Source organism: Siphateles boraxobius, unplaced genomic scaffold (assembly GCF_051911475.1).
Source record: "Siphateles boraxobius isolate OS27281-9 unplaced genomic scaffold, OSU_SipBor_1 24, whole genome shotgun sequence".
NCBI lineage: Eukaryota > Metazoa > Chordata > Actinopteri > Cypriniformes > Leuciscidae > Siphateles > Siphateles boraxobius.
Window position 1 is genome coordinate 18697342 of NW_027508855.1, and position 25531 is coordinate 18722872.

Below are 25531 nucleotides of genomic sequence, written 5' to 3' on the forward strand. Positions count from 1 at the left end.
ATAAAAGAGAAGCATTGTAAAAATAAATAAATATTATTCCAACATAATTTCTATTCTGACAGGTTTAGATTTCTCAGAGGTGCCCAAAACAGAAGGTCATTTTTGAGAACTTTCAGTAAAAACTTGTTTGTTTCGGACAAGATTAAAATCACAAAGTACGCATGTGAAAAATAGAGTTTACGTGGCATCCTCAGGGAAAACGAGTTGTTTTCGACTAGAGCTTTTACAGGGAACGATTCATTAGTAAAAATAATCTTTTAATAAAATCTCAAAGTGAATACAACATTAAAGAACACATCCCTCTTTTTGTCCTTTATGAATGAACAATGATGAACTGCAAACACTACATTCCCAGTGGACCGCAATCCCACGATTACACCTGCCCTCTGAATTTTAATTCAGAATCCCACACTTCTTCTCAAAAAACAACCAAGTGTTTCCTAATTAAATGTTCTGGTTATGCAAATGATTCATCCAATTTAGGGCTTCATTAAATAATTGACTTCTCTTCTGGGGAACAACTTCCAGACTTGCAGGATAATTGAGGGCAGTTCCAGGAGAGCAAAAGGACAGCGAGTAATCCATTCTGCTCTTCATTTCAGTCGCTTGATTACGTTTTCACCTTCCTGTAATCTCTCATCTCTCATCTCCGAAGAAATTCTGCTGGCCTGATTTGGGAAATGAAATGAAAAACAATTAATAATATCAAGTGTGAAATGTTTGGCTGTAATTTTGTTCTTAAAGTTACCTTGCGTGTGGCCGTGGCAGGCAACAGTTAATGTGTCCAGGTGTGTGGCTCAGTGAAGCTGTCACAAAGCATGCGAGTCAAAGCTGCAAATACATATTCAAATGTATTCATAACTTATTTACACAGAGTGAGCACATTATAAATGCTAATACACCCACATGAAACACTGCCTGATTTTTTTTGTGGTTGCTGTGAACAACTACTAAATGGTTTTGATGGAAGTGTAAAGCTTGAACGGTGTATTGTAATGTGACTAAACTAAATGCATAACAGCAAGTATTATTTACCCGACATGCAAAAGAACATTTCTAAATCTGGCGTCTGCGCCAGGATGAATCACACATGGGAGCATTTGAACTTCCGGATAGGGCACGAATCCGCCACTGGCATTGAACTGAGCGTAACATTTCATCATTTGCAGAAGCAAAGCAGAACTACATAAAACAGAAGGGAGCAGCTAAAGAAGGTGACACTCTTTTACTGAGTTCAGTCGAGATCGAACACTCGTTTTGCTTTTGACTTTTATAAAACAGATCGATTTACAATGCTGTTGTATGAGCTGCGTTCTAAACCATTCTACTTAAAGGGATAGTTCACCCACAAATGAAAATTCTGTCAGTAATTACTCACCCTCATGTTGTTCCAACCCCATGAGACTTTCGTTCATCTTCGGAAACACAAATTAAGATTGTGGCGAGCAGGACGAGGCCGAGGGACGTGAGAGAACGGCGCGAGGCCGGTGGTGTGATTGTTAATGAATGACACCTGTGAGACGCACGGGTCTCGCATCTCTCATGGAGGAGCGGAAGCATAAAGGAGGAGTGACGACTGTGGAGATCGAGACCGGTGCGTCTCGCAGGTGTCATTCATTAACAATCACACCACCGGCCTCGCGCCGTTCTCTCACGTCCCTCGGCCTCCTCCTGCTCGCCACAAAGATATTTTTGATTAAATCTGAGCGCTGGATCACTCCTCCATAGGCTTCTAAGGGATTGAAACTTGTTCCCCGAAAACGTATTAAAGACATCGTTAAAATAGTCCAAGTGACTACTGTGGGTCAATCTTAAGTTTATCAAGCGATGAGAATACTTTTTGTGCATAAAACCCCCCAAAAATAACAACTTCATTTAGACTATTCCGTGGGCTTCGAGTGAGTTCACTAGTGTAACAGCGTAGTGTTTCTGTGTTTCACACACGACCAGCGTCGGCCAATAGTGAGCCTACGTGTGACGTACAACAATAGAAGCCCTTACGCTATTACACTAGTGAACTGACTTGAGGCCCAGAGAGAAGGAAATGAATAGTTGAAATAAAGTCGTTATTTTTGGGGAGTTTTACGCACAAAAAGTATTCTCGTCGCTTTTTTTGTTTTTTTTGCGCACAAAAAACTGAAGATTGAGCCACTGTAATCATTTTGTAGACATGATTTGCCGAACAAACAAACAATTCTCCAATGAGACATTCACATAGTTGAAAATATATAGCCATTTTCCTAGCATTAGGATCCTTTGGAAGGTAATGTTATTTTTAGTCCAGTGATCCTGTTTCTCTCCAAAGACGCGATGATGTAGAAGTAGGCGTTGATCTGATTCTGCAGAGGTGGTCTTTCGCCCCACTATTAGGTCATAATGTGACAAAATCCGAAACGAGTAGTTTTCGGAGCTTGGTTTCAATAAAAGCTGTTTTTGGACTAACGAGGACGTCTTAAATTACGAAACTTTCAAAAGATCAAGGAAAATATGATATCTCAAATCATGACCCTTTTAAGCAAGTTTGTGAAGGCAGATGCTTTTAGCTACCCAAGCTTGATTTCATGCATCATTGCATTTTAAAATGTGTTGCATTCTCAAATTTCTGCAAAGGTTGCTATAGCTATAGTCTTTTTACAGTCAGTTAAACTTTTTGAAATTTGGGTGCAGATATTAATTTTAAGATTAATTACACATTTGAAAGCATTCAATTTAACAAAGTTCATGGATTCACCTAATTTGACACTGCAGCTGTTGTTCATTTATTCTGTTCTGTCTGTTCTGTACAAGCCCCCAATTATTGAGCTATATTACTTTACAATTGCTAAGCTGTACCAAGCCAGATTGATCTTTGGGCTACATGGAGATAACAGGTTAATAATGGAGCATGTTTAGCCTTTTGTCTGAGGCTCCAGTGGTAGTTGAACCTGAAGAGCTGCAGTAAGAGATTTCAAGAGGAACCTGTAGTTTAGCTGAGTGAGAGGCAATCAATGATGGCTTGATTACCTACATAAAACTAAAGGTGTAAGGTGGTAGTTTGTGCTTTATGCTTTTTCCTGTGAACCTCTGTGCTCAAGGGCATTTTGGCATTATTTGAAAGTAAGTATGAAGGACACACTATAAGGTATGACAATATTAAGATATAATAAAACATCATGATTGTCTGCAAAGCTACTTTGAAACATTGCGTATTGTGAAAAGTGCTATAGAAGCAAAATTGGCTTGACTTGAACATTGAATGTGTGTTTTGGAATGCAGATGGTTATTTGTTATTTGTTATGATTTGTTTTTGCACTGCTTCTGTGTTTTGATAATTAGGTTTTATCTATGTTCAGAATAGCATACTACATATTCATTTGACTGTCTCTGCAGTAAGTAGTATGTTTACTGTGCATAAACACATTTTCTGTATGCATTAATACTTGAATGACCAACTACTTTTGCCAAAATATTCAGTATTCAACAGAGCAGTTTCCCAAAATGCATTGTGCTCATCTTGACCCTAATTTCAGTGTGATGAATGAACCCAAAGTAATATAAGAAACAAATGTCTCTTTTTTTGACACAATATTTATTTGACCTGTTACATTTAAGTAAACTTAATTTTTTTCATATTTCCACAGTTCATTATGTGTCATTATATATCATTATTATGATAATGATATAAAGGTCAAGTGACAGTGTTTAAAATATTGGAATGAGTATTTCTTTCTTTTTTGCTGTAAATTGACCCTTTAAATTTTACAAAATAGTATGCTTGTGTTGTAATGTAAGGAAACATTTCAATTAATATTTAGGGTTTATCAGCCTTTCTTATTTGTATCATTAATTATATCTTACACAATGACAAGAAAGTTAACGGGATGTAAATAAAGAAACTAATTCCATTTTTGAAATTTGTTTAAACGTTTAATATTTTAATACTTAAGTAGATTAAGACACTGTATATTACAGTGACATGAAAATGTACTGAATAACAAGAATGACCCTGTAATCAGAAAGAAGCTATTTCTTTCAAAATATGGCCATAGGCTAATTAGCACTTGAAGCTATACAACTGTTTTGATAAAAGACATATACAAGAAATCATAGTGGAGGGCTGTGACATACTAGTAGTTGTTTTGTTGAGTAAGATGTTCTGTGCTATGATTCAATCTGACTGATTCCCCATCTGATGCAAATACGTGTACCACAAGACACGTACACAGACATTTAACATCCTTTCATGACTCAGCGGACTGTGATTGTCTGATCACTGACAGAATGCAGTGCCTGGTAACAGTGACAGTGTGATAGAGTGTGTTCAGAATTCCCTGAGGCGATCAGCTGTCATGCTTGTGCCTCCATGTGCCAGGGGGGTTGCTTAAAGACAAGCCAAGTTAATTAGCATTGTCAGTCTCTACCTCTGAATATCTCGTAGTCTGCCCCCTCTGAGACACCACTGAGTTAAACACCAACCCCAAAGCCACAGACAAGCTAAAAGTACTCTCAATATCTACCGTTGTCATACATTTGACCCTAAACTATTTCGTAGACTGCCTCACCAGAAAAGGAAAGGATATCAAAGACTTGATTATTGAAGAGAACTTATGAAATCTTAGCTTTGTTGAGGCAATTTTATACTTGAGGAATCCTACATAGGTACTTCTGTATGTCCTCAGTTACGGTTTTACGCTAGAACAAACTTATTGTGTGTGTATGTGTTTGACAAAGTAAAACATGATTCAGAAATATAAACCTCGATTTTGGTACATTACTCAATTATTTGTCATTTTTCTGTGTTTTTACCTTGCTTAGATGTTCCAGTTCTGTTCCTGTCAAAAGAAAACGATGAAGTGAACGACACAAGCAAAGAAACTCAAGGACAAATGTGAGAGATAAAGTCAACTTAAAGAGATGCATTACCCTGTCCTGACCTGTCAAGATATGCTACACCAGCGAGGACTGAGCACACAAGCTTTTAGTTGGAAAGTAGGGCATTAAAGGTGTCTGGATATCCTCTCACTGGCCACCCTGAAAACTGTATCCTATTAACATTTTATTTGCCTTGATGTTTTTAGGACAAGCATCCGTGAGAGCTATGTGACATGAGATTTTCCTCTTGGCTATGAAACCATGACGCAGACTTCTGTGAAATACTCGCAAGCCTTCACTGCCAAAGGTTCATGCTCTTCAGGACTTACACAAAGAGAGTTTCACAAAGGTTGCTCATTGAGTTTTTAAGTGCCCCTGTGGACTAATGGGGCTGAAGCTCAGGATACAACCAGTCCCTCTTTTGCATATAAAGACACTTGCTTATAAAGACTCTTCGTGCCAAAACCAGGACCTACTCTGACAGCATTACCACAAAGACTTAAACAGAAACCCTCAGTCATGTGACCTGAGGAAAGGACCAGTCACATGCTCTGCTGCCATCGGCTGGTCTATTTTATTTTATTTTTTATTTTTTGTTATTGCAGCATTTATCATGTTCAGAGTTTGCCAAATGTCAAATATACTGTGTGCTACAGCTGAATTTTTAATCTAATTAATTGTTTATTCACATTTGACTTGTGAAAGCAGACAAAAACCCTACACAGTCAAAATTTACATCTATGGTCCATAAGCTACTCTTGGATAACATGGTGAGCAAAGAGCCTAACCATTTGCCAACTGTTCACAACCACAGCAATGGCAACCCAGACAAAACACCCACAACCGTGACTGTGCGCTCAGTGCTCCTCAACCGAAACTCTCCAGATATTGAAAGCAGACTTAAACGCAGGCGAAACCGCACGCAGCAGGTACGCTTTAAAGATTTGGAGGATGATGACGAGTCTAAGGATAAAAATGAGAAGGTGAGGAGTAAGAGCCCAACAGAGCTTCCAAACTGGCAGAAAGAGTTAACAAATGGGCCCTCGCTGGTGGGAGCGGTCCGTGGAGACATGGAAAAGACAATTGGTGCTGTGACAGCATTTCTGAAGAGAGCACCACCACACCCACTTACCCCTGGGCCTACCAGACGCTGCTGGGTCCCAACGCATCCATGTTCGCTCACACTGCCGCTGCCAACTCAGCCATGCAGGAGTACAGCCATCCAAACCTCACCCAGTTTGCAGAAGCCTCCCTCGCTCTCAGCCACACAAACTCGCAGTCACAGCTTGGGGGGAGGCTGGGATGACGAAGACTCCTCAGATGAGTTGACCCCACAGGTCTACATTCCACCTTGTAGATCAAGGAAGAGTCCTGTCCAACATTGTACCCCCGCTGAGCAATCAAGGTGCCAGAAAACTGAGGATAAACAAACTGCCTCTGTGGGTACAGCAACACAACCTGCGCCACAAAAACAGTCTAGAAGGAGAGGGAGGAGGAAATCCTTAAACAGAGCAGCAAGTGATCCTGGGAAACATGAGCCTGCTTGTACTTCTCCAACTAAAACTGTTCACAGAAGCCATCAACATTCTAACCAACCTAAGAAACCCACATCCAAAGCTGTGGCACACAGAACTTTGTCAGATATCGTGCCTCCACAGCATTCCCCCACACCCAAAACAGTTCATAATACGCAATGTAGTGTCTCTTCCACACAGACTGAAGCTAGCAGTAATTCAAAAATCCAAACTGTCCAAGACAACACACCCTCTTTGCAAACAGCCGAGGTAGATCCTGCATCTTGTCCATCTCATACTGCACCATCTCCTCCACCAACCACATGTCCCAAAGAAACATCACAATGTTGCCCACCACAGGCTGCTACAGAGAACATAATTTTGCCCCCCACTATACTGGAGCCTTTGTGCACTACCACAGCACAAGTCATGTCCAGTGACACCACACACGGGCAATCATGCATGTCTCCTACTGAATCTACAGGGCGTTGTTGCAAACCTGCTTTTCAGACTACGTCAAATTGTATGACTCCCCCAATACCTGATTTCAAATGCATTTCAGATTCATATACAGATTCCACAACTCCTGTTCAATCCGGACCCTGTTGCCAAAAGCTGGAGGAAACCATTCCATGCTCCAGCAATGCTGGCTTCAAGACAACATCCTGTTCTCAAGGAGCACCTGCAGTTGCCTCTACGTTCACACCCTCACAGCCATGCCAGAAGACTCCTACACAACCCATGGCATGCGGTAACACCTCAAATCAACCTGTGTACTCTGTGATATCTCCAACTCACCCTGTAACTCCTATTCAGTCGCTGCCACGCTGTGAGATTTCTAATCAGAATGAGCCATTGATTAGGACCCCTACCCTTCCTGTACAAACAGTGCAATCTCCTATATCACCTACACACACCGCAACACCTGTTCATCCCACATCATCTTGTAAAATTCCAGTGCAGTCTATACCATATTGTGTCAAAGACAAACCAGCAACATTTGGCTCTCCTACACGACCTGCAGCATCTCATAAGATTCCTACACAAACTCTCCCTCACAATTCATTTACTCCGGAGGCAACCTCTGCCACCGCTTCACACCCTGTCTCACACTTCAAAGGCCCCATTGCAGCACACACCATACCTATTGAACAAACTGCAGTACATTGCAGTTTGGATCAAAAAAATGTGGCAACCCATGTGACTCCTTCCATACCAGTTCTGATTTGCAGCCCTTCCACACAACCGGCACCAGGTACATTTTCAGTCCGAATATTGCCACACTGCAATTCTAGCATGCAAAATGCAGTGTCTTGCAGTAATCCCTCTCAAATCATGCAACACTTTAAGACTCCAAATCAAACAGTACGACACTCCAAATCATTCCCACAAAATATGTCACCCATTCTCTGTCCACGTGAGGCAATGATGTATGCTAGTAAACCCCAAGAAACTGTGCTTCCCTCTGCTAATTTCAGGCATTCCTTACCTCCTTACGCCTGCCCTCCACCGACTGCTCTGCTGTACTCTAACACTGGGGTGAGTCACCCTCCTCCTCAGGCCTTCTGCTACACTCAGGACAGACGAGACAGGAGAGAGTTCATGCTTCCTCCCCCACCTCCTCCTCCTCCTCCTCCATACACCCCCCGCAAAGAGGGCACCTCGACTCCAGGACAGCCCCGCAAGCCTCCTGTCCCCAAAGCTGAGAGCAACAACACAGAAAAGGGCAAAATGAAAACTGGGGTAGCGAAGCCAATTGTTGAAGCAGGAACTCACCATCAGGCAGGTGAAACCCCACCTCCTGTCCCTCCCAAAACTAAGGCAAGAGCTACAGTGAGACCCACCTGTTTAAGCAGCAGACGGGCGATCCTCTGCCCGGAATCTCAGTCCAGTGCAAATCAATTGCCTCCTGCTGCGGGGACGAATCTCCAGGCCCCTCTTGGACCAGCAGAGGGCCAAGCGGACACACTGCGGCAGGTGCAGGAGCTACTGGGGGGGCTCATGTCTGGGGCTATGTGTAAGCTAGACCTGGCAAAGGCAAAAGAGAAACTGTTCGGCCCAAACGGCCCTCTGTACGACATTGGGGCTCTGCAGTCTCAGCTGCACAGTCTGGAAGGGGTGTTGGAAACCAGCCAGAACACCATCAAGGTTTTACTGGACGTCATTCAGGATCTGGAGAAGAAGGAGGCAGAGCGAGACGGGTGAGTACGCGAGAAAATAACTTGGTAAGAAGAAAAACAGTGAATGCCAAAGCACATTGTTGGTAATATCAATTGGGTAAATTATCTTATTTTTTGTGGCCGGTAGAAAGAAGAAATGAGTGAGACATGTAAGGGTGGATTTCCTGCAGGGTTTCAGTCTGCACGACTGCCGAATGACTAAAGAAACGTTGTCAGCAAGATGGAAGAAAACTGTATATTTCTTTTCTATTACCACCCACAGCTACTTATACCAACGATGGAAATAAGCACAGTTACAATAGCTTAATAAGCGGGAGAGCGTTGCTATATAGAGTGACAATATTGCAATAGGTAGCACTTCAAAGTCAATACCAAATCAAAACTAGTTAGCACATTATTTGTAATTGAAAAGGTTTAATGACAAAATATGGTTATGGTTACACTTAAAATAGTTACAAAATAGTTGTATGAGATGATAATAACTTAATTGTACCCAGCATATATGTAAAATGTTACGAGAGAGAGAGAGAGAGAGAGAGAGAGAGAGAGAGAGAGAGAGAGAGAGAGAGAGAGAGAGAGAGAGAGAGAGAGAGAGAGAGAGAGAGAGAGAGAGAGAGCCCCAAGAAAGGGGACCCAGAGACATAAAAGAGGCAGAGCAACAGTTACATTCTTCTTTTATCCTTTCCCTGACCAGGTGACTAAAACCCAACTGTGAGACATTCAAACTGACCAATCATATAGTTAAAACTTCCCCCATTGTACTAAAGGTGTGACAATTCATAGACCACCGAAGTACACACATCTAGGCCTACAGGCCTTGATCTCTTTCAGCCCCTTTCTGCCTTTGGGAAATCCAAATGGTCCTTGTGGTAGAAAGAGGGGGTGGAAAACAGTAAAGTAAATGTGTTGCAAAGCAAATGATCTTGGATTATTTTCAATCCTACAGACATAAACAGCAGGAAAATGTTCCAAACCTCTGCTCTGAGCTCAAAAATTTCATCACTGAGGGATATGACCGTTTACCTTTTAGCTTGTCGTCTTGCTGAACAACTTTCCAGGTTTATTTAGACTATAAAGAATGTGCCAACAACTTTAACTTTGGAAAGTCTTAAGTAGGATGTGTGAAAGCAAATTCGATCTTTCAGAGTGTTTGCCATTTGGAGAGACGCTACTTTGAGAGACATCATCTCAGTTTTATTGCTCTACTCACATAAAATAAAAATGTTCCATAAACTTAATTATATTAAGAAAACGATTGTCTATCAACTATATTAAATTAAGCCTTTTCAAGAAAGAAAAAGGAACTACTTTTTTTTATGTGTGTGTGTGTGTGTGTGTGTGTGTGTGTGTGTGTGTGTGTGTGTGTGTGTGTGTGTGTGTGTGTGTGTGTGTGTGTGTGTGTGTGTGTGTGTGTGTGTGTGTGTGTGTGTGTGTGTGTGTGTGTGTGCGCGCATATGGATTTCCCTCATTTCTGTACTTGTAGTCATGGCTAACAAATGCAGTCCCAACAAAAAAGATCAAGAAAATTTTAATTTTACAATTTTAAATGTATTGCACACAGTGACATCAAGACATGTTTAAGAAATAATTTGGAATAGTTTATTTGAGTTAACTAAACTGAACAATTCATGAAGTTACATTTGCTAACATATATTATAGAACACATTTTAACAGCATAATTGGCGATATTCTTATTATGCATGTGTAAATCTTTCACGTTATTGCAAAATTAATCAAAACAAAATCCTTAGCCTCATTATCAGCCATCAGCTGTTCACGGGCTATGAACTATGAAAAAAACGTTCAGCTCTGCTGTGCCCTGTCAGACACAGCTTAAACACAACTGAAAATTTATTTTTACAAATTACAAATACTTTTGTTAATACAAATAACAAATGAAAATAATTATGGTATGATGGCATCATGAAAGCATATTAAGACTTTTTTTATATCACGTATCTGTTATGAGGTAGGGTTACTCACTGATGAGGATAGTTTCTGAAAGGAAAACGGCACCAATTTCATTCTTGCAGCAAAAATTCAATTTCAAAGATAAAAAGCAATGGGCTGAAATCCTTTAAAAATTCATGTCTGTGGCATACTAATGACGGACAGACCGTGCACTCAGATCTCAGATAGTGGCTCTGTGTTCTTTTTGGCACTTACTGGCTTGATCTTTGTTGTTTATTTATATCTTATATAAGCTGCTGTTTTATAAGCTATTTGTTTCGTATGTGGAAAAATAACATGCATAGTGTTTTGTAACATTTTTATTTTTTTCAGAACTAACTGAAGTGAAATGACATGTCATGATGCAGAAACATGGAATTTTCCCATTCTTCAAAAATGATCTAATTTTTTATTTCAAAGCATTGGTATTTGCTGCTGTAGTTGTAAAGTCGGATTGCAGGCTATTTCAGAAGCTACTGACATTCTGACTTGTCTACTGACTTGATGTTGCAAGTCACCCATGCTATGTGGTCTGTGGGTTGTTTGCTATTTTTACAATCATATTCCCTAATCAACATTCACTGAACAACATTCTTATCAAACAATCATAATTCTAACTCTACAATACCCATACAATCAGAAGACTATGATTGGTTGATTAGTATTTTGTTACACAAGCAACAAAGGACATTGATCCAGGAGAGTGTCATTGGCTCTGTTTACACCTGGTATTAAGATTCGTTTTGGTCGATCGGATCACAAGTGGACGACACTAAGTACAGGTGTAAACGGGGTCTACAACTTTTTGAGCTTGTCCACTTTCGACCTCTTCCAGAGGTAGTCAAATATATTTGACCGGATTGCTTATTTATGTTCCTGTTAAAAAATTGTTCATATCTGTTTTTTGTTTTCAATCCTTGAACCAGTTTAGAGCCCACGGAATTGGGCGGAATCAATTTTTTAGTCCGCGGGTTAAAGCGACTCCACTGGAACTGTTTTTTTTTACCTTCCCTTTTGTCGATTTTTAAGCATGCATTCTCGTGGTTGGCACAAAATGTGAAACTTTGACCAGTTAGGCGTATATTGATTGTTGCATCCAAGTATTTTACAGAAAAGCAACAGGTTTTCTTCTTTTCAATTAGTTTTGGTACGCCAGTGAATTAACTCCTCTGGGTAGCTTGAAAAAGCAACTTACATGTCTTATCGACTTCATGTCAGTAAATGTATGACGGTGAATATCAGAACTCACAACTAGAACAGTAGAGCTAAAGTCACTCAGCCGACTCTGCCCCGGTTCAGACATGACTGGCTTAAGAGAAGGCTTCCAGAAGACACTATGGCCTACATTAGGGCATTTTCTTGTATTTGCGAGGGTATTTACAGCATGCAGAAGTGGGACAGTGCTCAAGAGATAACACAGCTCTGTGGACAGCGAAGGGAATCTCTTTTTTTTTCTTGAACGACCATGCAATACAAACAGAGGCAGATATCAACATGCTGTCACATTTAAATATACCAACATATGCAAAACATGTGCAAACAGACTCACTTGGAGACCAATAGAAATCCTGTAGCACTTTACGTTCAAACAACAATTCATTGGTTAGTTCACAGAACAATTTAAATCCTTTCATCAGTTACTTACTCTCATGTTGTTCAAAACCTGACTTTCTGTCTTTGTTTGGCACAAGAAGTGATGAACCGATTGCAAGTAAGGTTGGATATGCGGAAATGTTTAAAAGATTTAAAAGGTATGATGGATGTGACGATTTTCAGTAAATCACATCTTCAATGCATACAGCTTTTTATATGACTTCAGAAGAGAGAATATAAAAGTCATATGGACTACTTTTTTCCTCTTTAGAGCTTGACAGGGTAAATTACCTGCATGTTATATGGAAAACAAAAAAATGAAGAACATCTTTTATGCTCCATGGAGGAAAGAAAGATTTGAAATGAGGGTGAGTAAATTATAGAGTTAAGTAGCAAATGTAAAAATGATCAATTTTTATTTCATGTTGAATTGTTGATTTTAATCTTTTCATGTTAACGGTATGTAAGCTATGGAAATACTCTGAATGTATAACTGCTGCTTGTCCATCTGAAAAAAATAACTGTTTACTGTATGTGCACCTCATATTAGATTCTGTGACTGTATAAAGCGCATTATTTATACTGGAGCAAGGCTTCATAAACCCAGGTTAAAAGCAATGCTAACCCCCTTTCAGAAATTAAAAGCGTGAAACCTGACTCAACACGAGTCCTCAACTGAATTTCAAAAGAATGTAAATCCAAAATTTTATTGTAGTGGAAAAAGCCTTAGAAAGTAATGATTTTAAGTGTGGATCATTTGAGGCAGTTTGCTTCATGCGGCCTATAATGCACACAAAGTTGTTTGTAGTAGCTGATGAAGGCCTGAGAATTACCACTTTCTTGTTCCTTTGAGAATGCTCAAATGTAATGTGCAAAATTAACTCCTAATTGCTGTGTGTATTGCTTGCTTGCTTTGTTTGTGACTCCTATTTTTGTAATAACATTGAGAATGTCTATCAGGAGTCTTAGAAAAGGTAGAATGAAAAGAAAACTGTGTTTTTTAGTCATTTGTAATGCGTGACCAAACACAGCTTGAGCTATTTTTGTTGAAATTACTGCACATTTTCACACTCACTACTGTGTATAACTTAGTCCTCCTTTTCCATGGATAGTCTTTCTAGTTTAATGTCAGGTTTAGCAAGTTTTCCATGCATTCTACCTTTATATTAGTCATTTAAAATTAGGAGTCATATTCTGTCCAATAGACCATTAATTTTGTTTCCTACAATATCTTACGATTTTGCCAATTGTGTTCAAATACAAAGTTCTGTTATGAAACTCTAGATGGTTCAGGCTGATAGATTCTTAACTCCGTCTGCCTGCAATCACATTATTCTCTATATGGCAAGCTGATTGGTTCCTGCTGTATCAGTAGCCAATCAAACAACCTTAAATACTTGGTCAGCATTTGCTGTAGCAGTTGCAGCGCTTTAAGAAACCCTCCACCTTCCCCAGCTCCACCTGTATAGATCTGCTATGGGTAATTCATGTATGCTTTATTGTACAGCAGCACCATGTCTTACATACTAAAAGCAGAGTGTATAGCAGTGTGTGTATTGGCAGTAGCAAGTCTCTACTTGTAGATATCAGATCTATTCCGCCAGGACCAAACAACATTGTCATATCCATTACCATGCCAAACAATCCGAGAGTGGTCATGACAGAAATTTGAATTGAGTGAGTGTTCACCACCGTCATTAAATGTTGTTGTGTGCTACAGAGTGTTCCTTTCTTGTTTTTACCTCCCACACCTTTGGGGCTTTTGCATTTTTGGACCATAAGGCCTAGTCCAGGATCAGTTCCCTCAACCTCAGTCCTAACGGAATCAAGAGGAGGAAACTGATCCGGGATCAGTCGATCCAGGGTTATTTTACATCAACACAGATGGTGGTGGGTGAGGAGGCTGTTATCCGAGCCCGGAGTGCGGCTCATTCGAGCCACGTCAGAGAACACAAACAAGGCCGTGGATCAGCGAGGCTCCTGATACCTCTAAAGCTCCTGGCTTACTCAGCCATCAGAGTTCTGGAGCGGCCAGCAGAACAGATTGGATAATCAGACGCCGCTGCTGTCAGATGTAATCGAGCACAAATGTGAGGTTTAATGGATAATTTTGTTTGGGTAACATAATTCACCCATCTGGAAATGTGGTCAGCGTTCTGTACGCGTGCGATGTTTAGATTTTTTCAGAAACGTTGTAGAAATGCATTGAAGAAGAACGTGTCTGAGACTACATTGCTCTTTCATACCTGAGCAGAAAGTATTAGAAAAAATATACAAAAATTATAAGGTAAAGTTAAGATGAAATGTTTGAAATGATGCACTAAAATGGCAAACTTTAGCTTTAAATCATTTTGTATGGACGGTCAAATGTTTTATTGAAGGCAGTCATCCTGGAGAACATGTCATATCATCAGGGGTTGATAATGTCAATTATTAATGTAGAATTTTCAGTTATTTTAATTGAAATTGATAACACTTTACTATAAGGTTCCATTTGTTAACATTAACTAAGATTAATATATGCTAATATAACTAATGTGGTCAACTAATGTTAATTACAACATTTACTAATACATTAATACTTTGGCTCTGTTAATATTATTATAACATGAAGAGATGTATTTTTTATTAACTAACATTAATAAAGATGAATAAATAGTATAACAAATGTATTGGTCATTGTTAGTTAATGCAACCTGGGTTAGTTAATACAATAACCTTATTGTAAAGTGTTACCATTTGAAATGTTTGAATTTGAATGCAAAATTGAAGCATGTGGTCTCAGACTTTTGATTCCCATTACATTTGACTAAGATCAGACTTGACTCTTACTGAAGTAGCCAGTGATTTTTTAAAATAATCATTATGTACTCTTTTAGCACTACATTTTTGTTTGTTTTCTCCTTGAAAATACCAATAGCTGGTTCTGTGAGTGTGTTTTGTTTGAGAGCGATAAACAGCCCTCCGTTTGACACTCTCCCTCCCACCCGCTAAACATGACTCAGTGTGCTGTAGTCTAGATCTCAGCAGGACACAGGCTCAGAGTTAGCATTTCAAAGTTAACACCTGCATATTAGGAAACTCTCTCTCTCTCTCTCTCTCTCTCTCCCTCCTTTGAAATGCTATGCTTGCACAGATATTCATTTCAATGGCCGCTCGACCAGCTTACAGTTCCCCGAAATGACAAACCAGCATTTGAGGACTGAGGATGTTGTGATATAAATGCTGTCATGTTCATTTCCTTCACAAGTTATATATGTGTTTGTGTGTGTATGTTTATGTATATCTGTCAATATAATTATTTATTATGAGTAAAACAATATATATCTACATGCATATACAGTGTATATATATGAAAAATATGTATATGTGTGTGAATTGTATATATATATATGTGTATATACTATATATATATATATATATATATATATATATATATATACATATATATATATATATATATATAATGTTTATATAAAATATGATTGTACATACATTATTCATAATACATTATTTGTAATGTATTTATTGGTTATGTAAAATTGCACATTCAGTCATTAAATATCACTCTTCATTTAGTTTATTTTGTGAAAAACAATGTGGAAGATTTCCTTGATAATTTTTCAACTAGGTTTTTTTCCCCCCAATTTTTTATTTTTTTTTACTTCTTGCATTAAACATTTTGGTCCCACTTTATATTAAGTGGCTTTAAGTACTATGTACTTACATTGAAAAATATGTAAAATGTACTTATTGTGTTCATGTTGTATTGTAAAACACTTGTGCTGCTATTGAGATGTGATACGGGTAAGGTTAGGGTCAGGTGTGGTGGTATGGGTCGGTTTAACGTTGGGTTAAGGTGTAAGGGAAGGGTCAACTGTGAAATTACAAATGTAATTACATACATTAATTACATCTGTAATTACATGCAGGTATTTTTAAAATATAAGTACAATGTAAAAACATGTATGTACACAATAAGTCTTTTGTATCAAATTATTAGTTTCAATGTAAGTACATAGTACTTATAGCAACTTAACATAAAGTGGGACCAACATTTTAAATCTAATTGGTTGTAATGGTCTTTTAATTGAAATGATCTGTTTTCTGATTGTAAAAAAGAATCTCTCAAGACATTTTTCCAAGCAAATGCATTCCTATTTTGAAATGCATTAAATAGCAAGATATCCAAACAAACAAAAAAATGTAATATCGACATTCATCTAGTAGCCACAGTCTGGCTGTAAATTGATATTATATAAACTGCATTTCTCCGCTGAGCTTCTACCCTCTGTGATAACAGCAGATCCCTTTAATCTGTTTGGTGAAATGGTTTGCTCTATTGATCCATAGTTCGGATGAATAGATTCAGGCTTGATTCATTGCCACCAGGCCCTGTTTGCACTTCCTAAATGGTGTTTATCTTGTGGCTGTCATGTGGTGTAACTGCAGGTTTACATAAGAGGAGCCAAGGAGTATGAAGTCAATTACCCTGCACCCCCATATCCACTTTACAACACTGAGGTTATTTATCTGGCTAGTGACTCTTTCAAGTCAGAAATAAGTCATTCAGGGTATGTAAGAGAAACAGAGAGCAGTGAATACAGATACAGTACATCTAAAAAGGATTGCTTCACATGCTGCATAGTGATACTGGTGATGCATATGTGATAAAATGCCATTGTTTTAGGCTATGGTAATGCAGCCGTTTTCATTTTTCTTTGAAGCATTTACCTTTTTACAGTAGGTCATCCCTCATTTTTCTGGTATTTACAGATTTAGCAAACTACTGGGGGGCATTCTTTCACATATTCTGTCCACAAAAGTAGCTAAATCAGAAAGACAAATACACAAAACTAGCCAAAACACACTCAGGCAGGCTTTCTGTGAATGTCAGTAAATGAAATTTGCATAACCAAAGATTTACTCACTTACAATGTTTTAGCTGTATTTAAATTAAATGTATAGAGCGTTACAGGGATGATGTCAAAACCCAGAAGAATAATTTACCCCTGGTTCCCTCGAGATTTTCCTAAGGGTTTAAAGTGTTTTTTAAAATTATGATTAAAATCAGTGGCGTCAATTCACCTGGTGAACTCTGATGACGTCATCCAATCTTACTCCCTCGACGTGATACTCAAATATAGCTCTGATTATAAGTTTTGCGATGTAGGAACACTAACGCTTATGAAAAACATTAAAAAAAAATCAATATAACCAGTAGAGGGAATAAATTTTCTAGACATTATCAAATCACTATTATAACATTTACACAACTATTTTTGTCACGTTTGTACTGAAGTATGTAGGAAAAGCCACAAAATTGGATGAAAAACAGATTATTTTCTTTAAATTGCGAATGAAATTACACAAACAGCGAGTAAAGAGCGCTTCCTTTTACAATCACTGAAACTGTCAGCTCAAGAAATTCAGTTTTAAACAATAAACATCATAATTAGTTATTTATTTACATTGTGTCTCCGCATTGTTGATTAAAATAAGAGTATTTCTGTTCGTATAGAACCTTTAACCAAACAAACTCATTCAGCATTTTGAGCAATACTGAGCGGGTGCTCACTACCGGTAACTTAAAAACCTGGTCATTATTTTCAACAGAAATGCCTGTTATTGGCTACAATACTCAACACAGCAAAATCATGTTATAAATAGACACTTTTGCATCGCCGTCGAACCAACATGACACAATTATAACAACCGAATCGCTTTAATTTACTTTTTTTTCTGTTTAATTCAAAATTTACAAATGATATGTTACACGTAATAATTAAACTATGTTAATCGTGCAATAAAAATACATTACTTTGCATTGACCTGACCAGGCAGCCGCCTCACCCTGCCATACCCAATTGACGTCCCTGATTAAAATAAAGCCTGTTATAAACAACTCGACCATACTTTTATGTTTTGTACTACAATTTAAATTACACACACCCATACCAAAAACGTGAATTTTGAAGCTGTTATGTTTATTTTTGTTTCTAATAAGGAACTAGATAAGACCATTTGGGGTGTGAGTGTGTGCTTGTAGAAAAAAAACGTCAAAGTTTCGTCAAGTCAAGTTTACCACAGGCCTTATTTTACTCATAAATTGAAAACCCCCATTATAAAACCCCATAGGAAAATCCTGAGGGAACTAGTGGCAAATTAGTCTTCCGGGTTTTGACGGCAAAGAATGTTTCTGATTGTATTGATTGGCTAAAAAGCATAGGCCATGACCCTGGATCTTTTGATCGACAGGCACAGAATGTTTCTGATTGGCTAGTATCCAATATCTAATATCCGTGAGGTAGTAGGGACATTTTATTTGTGATGTAATGTGTGCATATATTTGATTGTCACCTTCGATGTCATTGACTGTGTGAACATGACTTTAAACATGCTTTTATTTACCAGCTTCTATTTTAAATATGCTGTCAAAATCATATCATCAAACAGTATTTTTTTTAATACCGTGGTGTTTGTTTATTTAATAGTATCATTGTATTATTAAATTTTGTTCATTTCATTATTTCATGTTCCAAAAAACAGAAAGTGGACAGATTGTGAGCATCGCAGTGTGAGAATGTATAACAAATGAATTAATCAAATAGAAAACAATCCATCATTTGTTTACAGCAGTCAACGGCACCTTGCAGTGCTTTCTGAATTGTATAAAGCAAGGTTAAATGTCCAAGCAAAATCACTCCAGAGACATATGTTTACCCAACAGTTAGTGTGGTTTAGGGGGCAAACAAACACACACTGATGCTCCCGCTGAGGCGGTAAAGACACCGTAATTAATCACACACGCCCCAAAGGCATCCGTTTACTGCTCGTTTCTTCCTCAACAACTGCCACCAAGAAAGTTCCATCCATTTCCATTTTGTTTAGTTAGTTGTTTTGTAGCACATCGCCAAATGATTTCATTACACTGCTTTTGGTCGCCAAACCATGGAGTAAAGCACATTAACAGTCACTTGATTACACAGAGATTATGGTCTGCGGTCAATAACCATTGTGCCCTACAGCAATGCGCTTATTTCCAAGGGGACGGTCCCTGCAATTAGTGTGCTGTACAACGCTTTCAATAAAACACAGCTGATAAATGGCGAATAACTAAAAATCTTTACAGCATTAACTGTGATACACTAGCTAGAGAGTCTCTTGGCTTCCAGAGAGACGATTCATCAGTGCGGCCTCAAATATTTGATGCTAAACAAGCCAGAATTTTTCTGTGTCCTTGAGATGAGAGGATGCAGTTTTGTTTTTCGTTTGGTGATGTCTTGTTTTTTGGCTTCCAATGCATTTATCATGTCGATTGCCACAGACTAAACAACTAAAATGCATTGGATATTGTGCACTTACAATGCAGACACTTTCTGTTTGCTTATACACACTGAAGGACGAGTCAAAGTTCTGTGGAATTGCGGCATGTCACAGTTGTTGTTGTTGAGAGCTTAAATGGAATTTAACCTGGAATATTCCTTTAAAAGTTGAATCTAGTTTCAACTTCTTGCACAGCATTCAAAACACAACACGCTTTTCAGCAATGATTTTGCAGTTTCTCATTCAGATTGACGTTAAAGTCATCCACACTGTAAATATCATATTGACATTAGTCAGAAAGTAAACAGGTTGATGTGCTGTTACTCAGCTGACTGAATAAAGGTGCCGAGGTTGATGATTCACTGATTGCTGATGTGAGGTGATAGACTGATACTAGACCTCATCTGTTTATTTCAGAGTGCCCCTCATTCATTTCACGCTTACAAACCAGACTGAAAAACAATTGAGGGATTGACCAAAGTCAGTAAGGATAAGATTAGGATGCTACATTAGCATGTGTGTCACATGGGCTGCTGACTGTAAACATGTGGCCGGTTGGTTTCTGCACCAAGAGCAGCTTACAGTCTAGTGCACACGGTTTACTTTTACTACACAGTAGTATTTAAAAAAAAAAGATAGATCTGGTCTCGGATGCTGATTGGTAGGGTTCGGTATCGTTTGAATTTTAGTGATTCCGATACCGATTGATTCCCAGTTTCGATTTCAATAAGGTACAAAAAAAAGAGAAAGAAGCTTTTTTTGATTTTGATATATTTTTTTTGTATCAAACATATTTATTCGGTGCCTTTTTGCAAAACATTCCCTTGCAGCTGAAAACCATTAATTAACAAACAAAACAAAAATTAGCAGCCTAAAAAACCTATGGTTTCATTAAAAAGGAATGAAACTGCTTTATAGATGAAATAAACTAATTTAATAATTTATAATCTTTACAACGGAACTGAATCAACACTGAACTAACTGCAGCTGAACAACAGCGGAAATACATCATTTTCCTTTTATCACTGTAAAGCTGCCTTGAAACAACCTATATTGTATAAAGCGCCATAGAAATAAAGGTGACTTGACTTGACTTTGATTACCATTAAAAACACAGACGGCAGCAGGTTTTTTATGACCTAATGCACGGATCCAATATACTGATATACATGCGTTATCTTCTCAACCGACTGTTTATGGGAATATATTTGTACATTATTTTATGTGCATTTGTCTGTTCAAGTGCAAGAAGAGGCGAAAGAGAACTCTATTCAGTATTCGTGCACTATATGAGAGGCAGCTTTCTATGTGTGCGCTTTAGATGTGTGCTCAACAGTGTGCGAGTACAGAGGTGAGTTCTCTTTCGCATCTTCTTGAGCTTGAAAAAATCACATTAAAATGTGGACACAGGAATTGATAAGAGAAATCGGAAGTTTAATTTTATAACAAGTATTACTGTTGAAATAAATTTAGTTGACACTGCATCATCTTTTATTTGCAGTCTCTCTAAAAAATCCTGGGCCATTGGGTGTCTTGTTTAAAAACGAATCCGCAGTAAAATGAAGCAAATACGAACAGTGCCTTACTGACTCGATCTGACTGGAATTTCTTTCAAATTAAAGTTCATCCATGCTGTCTTAATGTTAGAATCACAAGGAAGACAATGCAAAACATCTTGTATTCTCAGAGGCGTCTCTATCATTTTGTTGCTCAAATAATCCTGTGTTTGCATGAATTGGTGGGCAGGGCTAAAGAGGCAATAATGTAGAATAGGCGTTGATGTTCTGCAGAGGCGGTCTTTCGTCACGCTATAACGTCATTATGTGACAAAATCTGAAACTAGTCATTTTCTGAGCCTGGTTTCAATAAAAGCTGTTTTGACTAACAAGGAAGTTTTAAGTTCTGAAACTTATACGATGCTTTTTATGGTACGATGACCTCTTATATGTCAAAAGCTCAAGGAATTTTGACCCCATGACCCCTAATACATCAGAATAACCAGATGTATGGAGTTGGTTATGTGATGCAGATGTCAAAATGTATTAGTTTACTAATCACTCACTATGATAAAAGTGTTTTGAGGCCATCATGACATATTATTGTGCAAGGAAAAAGGATGAAAATAATTCTTAATTAATCTACAATCTGCCCCATAATCATAATTAATGTGAAAACTAATGTTGTTGGCGTTTTACTTCCACTAGTGTCCATTTCAGCTGGAAACTACTGTGGATTGTATGTATAGGTACCTTTTTGCTGTGGCATGGATTTCTAATGAGTCTGTTTGATTTAGAAGAGCAAAAAGGCTCTTGAGGCCGTGCAGTGTTTTGAATGTAGTCACAGCTAAAAGGACTCTGTGCATCATGACTAACAACATCCTTTAGCTGTAACTATATTCATGCATCTTGTTGAGGACAGGTGCTATTATTTTTCGAAGCGATTTATGCCTGGCACATGATAAAATGGGTGGAAATAAATCCAGTACATGATTGTGGGTCCCGAGCAATATAAAGAAGTGAGAATGTCATGGAAACTTGAGGATTTTGACTTGGGCCAGTTATAGCAACCAAGTTGTAACTGGCTGGAAGCCTCTCTGGACATTTTAGCAATTTCATTACAACACCCTGGCAACCACTTACAAGACTATAGCCTCATAACAGCAAGTTTTGCTCAGGCAAGTGACAGTCACTCCAGCGGGAGTTATTCTCTATTTCAGTGTCACTGTTTCTAAATCCCTGAAACGCCTAAATTGTAGTCTTGGGTTTTCTTCTGGGAACGAACACGTCACAATATTCCTCATTTAAATATAGGGGCGGGGCCTGGTTGAGTTAGTAGGGTGTTGAAACTGGCGGTTATGGTATGGGACGTGACATTTCCTGATCATGCTCGAAGCTCTTGACATATCGCAACACACTGACCCAGCTGACCAATCAGAGCACATTAAGCTTTTCGGAAGGAGGGGCTTCATAGAAACAGGAACTAAACAGAGCGTTACTGACAGACTAGGAAGAGAGGAGCTGCAACAATGGGGAATATTTAAAAAAATATTTTTTTATTCAATTGTGAAAATTTTGAACAAGGGCATTATAACTCCCCTTTAATATCTAATTTTCTGTATGCATATAGGTTAACTGAATGGCACACTACAGGTTATTTGCTTTAGTCCTATATATACAATGCAATGCATCCATCTCTAAATGTCAATTTTGTGCCATAAAAAGCCCAAATTGCATGCTGTTGTATACTGTAAAAATAGCATGCAGTACGGAGTATACATTGTTGTAGAAATCAGTCTGGAACAGTATATAATGTGATTTCTAATGCCATTCCCAGTGTCCCTCAGGCAAATGTATATGCAATTTATCTAAAGTACGTGTAGCACCCGATTTTCTGAGTTTTGATGCACTACATTGGTGGCATTACATTGCTGTCCATCACACTTAAAAGTCAGCTTGTTGACTGCATGTTTGTCAAACCTGACAGCATGTCTCCTCCGGGGCTCAGTTGAGCAGAGAGAAATACGTTTGCCAAAACTCTCAGACGTGTCCATTTCTAAACTGTGCTGCCTCCCGGGTTGTCCATAAACTTTTGCTGAGATGTAATCCTTGAGCTTCTGTTTTTAGAAGCTTCATTTTTTTTAAGCTCGCAAACAATAATGATCTGATTTGCGTATACAAGAGACGGGTAACACAGCGTACTTACAAAGATTGCCTTGATCCTGGACTTATAAACTGCTTGGATCGGCATCTTTCTTCGTAGATGCCCCCTATTTATAAACTGTCAGCTTCAAAGCGTGCCTGAAAACTCTGGAGAGCTTGTTTTACTCTGCAAGCTTGCCCAAGAGAGATTCACTGTTGCATTTCAAACAAAGACTTAATTGCTTCATTTTAGTTTTGTTTTTAGCTGAAAATGCTTGAAGCGCTTGCGTGTTTAGAAATGACTCAAATTAACATGCATGAAAAAAGTAACACAATATGTTTGTGCTTGTAAAGACAAATGTTCTGAATTGTAAGCGTGAACAGAACAATTATTTTGCTTTTCATAGAAATAAATTCATTAAAAATAAATCATTATGCATTGAGGTTATGCATATTTCATGATTTCATGGATGAGAACCAAAATCACTGTTCACAGAAAAGATCATTGAATGGGTGAATCAATAATTTTTAACCAGTGGAAACACAAGAAATATGAAAATGCATTATTCTACTAAATGTGTGTGAGCCTAACTTCTTCATAATGAAAGCAACATGGCAGAAAACAACAGAAAGAGGATAATGGCATAATTTCGAGTCATTACAATTGCACCATCAAAGATGATTAGTCTTCTTTATAAAGATGCGTTCAGGAATCTTTAGCATGTGGAGTGGAGCGCTGCATTATGTGATTATGATGTGTAAATGGGTTCTCACTTAATTTGATTCTCTTGTTGGTTTTTAGTTTGTGTCTAAAGTCCCTCTTAAAGCTTCACTCTGTGGTTATTTTGTACTGTAGTCATTAAATGGGTGCTTGACTATGTCTAAGCTCTTTTGAATTTGAACTTTTTCAATCAACTGACCACCAGTACGTAAAACAGCTATGTGAAGCTATGTGGTAACTCTATGTGTGAACATCTGCTCTACAGCTGTATTCAGTTAACCAAAAAAAGACGGATAATTCATTCAACCTTACTCACAAATCCCTGTAGCGTCTCTTTCAGAGTAATTAACACTGAAAGGTCATTGCAGAGACCGGATCTAAGAATACTTGGGGTAATTTTCAGATGTTCTTGTGAAGTATGTCATTAATCAATCCCCTGCTCATTTGGCGGGTGTCTCCATATTTCTTAATCGAGCATTTGTTGTGTTTCTGAGCAAAAAGTAACTTTGCCAAAATTGTCAATCGTGCCAGTCCAAAAGTGACCATAATTAAGATGCTACTCTGTACAAATCAACTTTCTAGTTTTTGGATTTTGAGTGAATTAGACAAAAACAACAGAGCATCAATTGTTGTCCCAACGTGTTGTCTGAACATAGAATTTTAAATTGAACAATACTGCTGCAATGTTAACCGAACATGTCCCCTCCCAGTCACCGTACTAGCCTTAAATGAGCAATAACTCAACTTATTCATGATTCATTGATATTATGATTCATCTTTTGTTTGTTATTTTCCGTTGAAAGGGTCATGGCTTCTGAGGTATTATATTGTCAGGGCTTTTTATTATTTCACTACATTCCTCTTTTATTTTGGTTACTTTAACATTATGGCCACACACACACACACACACACACACACACACACACACACACACACACACACACACACACACACACACACACACACACACACACACACACACACACACACACACACACACACACACACACACACACACACACACACACACACACACACACACACACACACACACACACACACACACACACACACACACACACACACACACACACTCACACTGGTCCGCTTTGTGGGTACTCTTCATAGAAGTAATGGTTTTTATACTGTACAAACTGTATAATCTGTCCCCTTACACTAACCCTACCCTGAAACCCATCACAGAAACCATTCTGCATTTTGACATTTTCCCCCCAGAAAAACAAAACCCATCAATCTGTATGATTTATAATCTTGTTTCCTCATGGGGACCTCAATTTAGGTCCCCACGGTGATACGGTACCCACGTGTACAGAAAAGGACGCACACACACACACACACACACACACACACACACACACACACACACACACACACGCACACACACACACACACACACACACACACGCACACACACACATACACACACACACACACACACACACACACACACGTACCGTGCGCCCAGGTGCTTTGTTGTGGTAATGACAAATGACTAGGCTGTCCCCTGTGAATGAATTAAGGTGAGACTTTAAACGGCTCTTAATGAGACCCGTTGGCTTGTGTGTGTGTGTGTGTGTGTGTGTGTGTGTGTGTGTCTCTGTGTGTGTCTGTGTGTGTGTTTAAATGTGAGAAGAGAGCTAGACCGATGACCTTTAAAAACATAAAAAACATTTTACTTTGATGTTAAATCTATCCACATTAGATAGATAGATAGATTGATAGATTGACGTATAATTT

At 38.4% G+C, this 25531-nt stretch overlaps 1 protein-coding gene and 1 long non-coding RNA gene across 4 annotated transcripts in view; one reads left to right on the top strand and one right to left on the bottom strand.

Annotated features, from left to right (window-relative positions):
* The window catches only part of LOC143749267 (uncharacterized), a 118564-nt gene that overhangs the window by 33385 nt on the left and 59648 nt on the right, over positions 1 to 25531 (top strand). For 2 of the 3 annotated variants that reach the window (XM_077241811.1, XM_077241812.1), the window contains exons 4-5: positions 4795 to 4968; positions 5058 to 8566. In XM_077241811.1, the coding sequence (XP_077097926.1) occupies positions 5592 to 8566 (2975 nt within the window). In that variant the 5' untranslated portion in view covers positions 4795 to 4968; positions 5058 to 5591. Of the gene's footprint in view, positions 1 to 4794; positions 8567 to 25531 lie in introns of all 3 variants that reach the window. The other variant, XM_077241810.1, reaches the window with a different exon arrangement.
* On the bottom strand, positions 304 to 8368 carry LOC143749281 (uncharacterized). Its single transcript, XR_013206908.1, has 4 exons — positions 8210 to 8368; positions 7855 to 8067; positions 4786 to 4811; positions 304 to 668 (listed from the first exon to the last, which is right to left on the bottom strand). It is a non-coding gene; the product is annotated as an uncharacterized LOC143749281 (long non-coding RNA).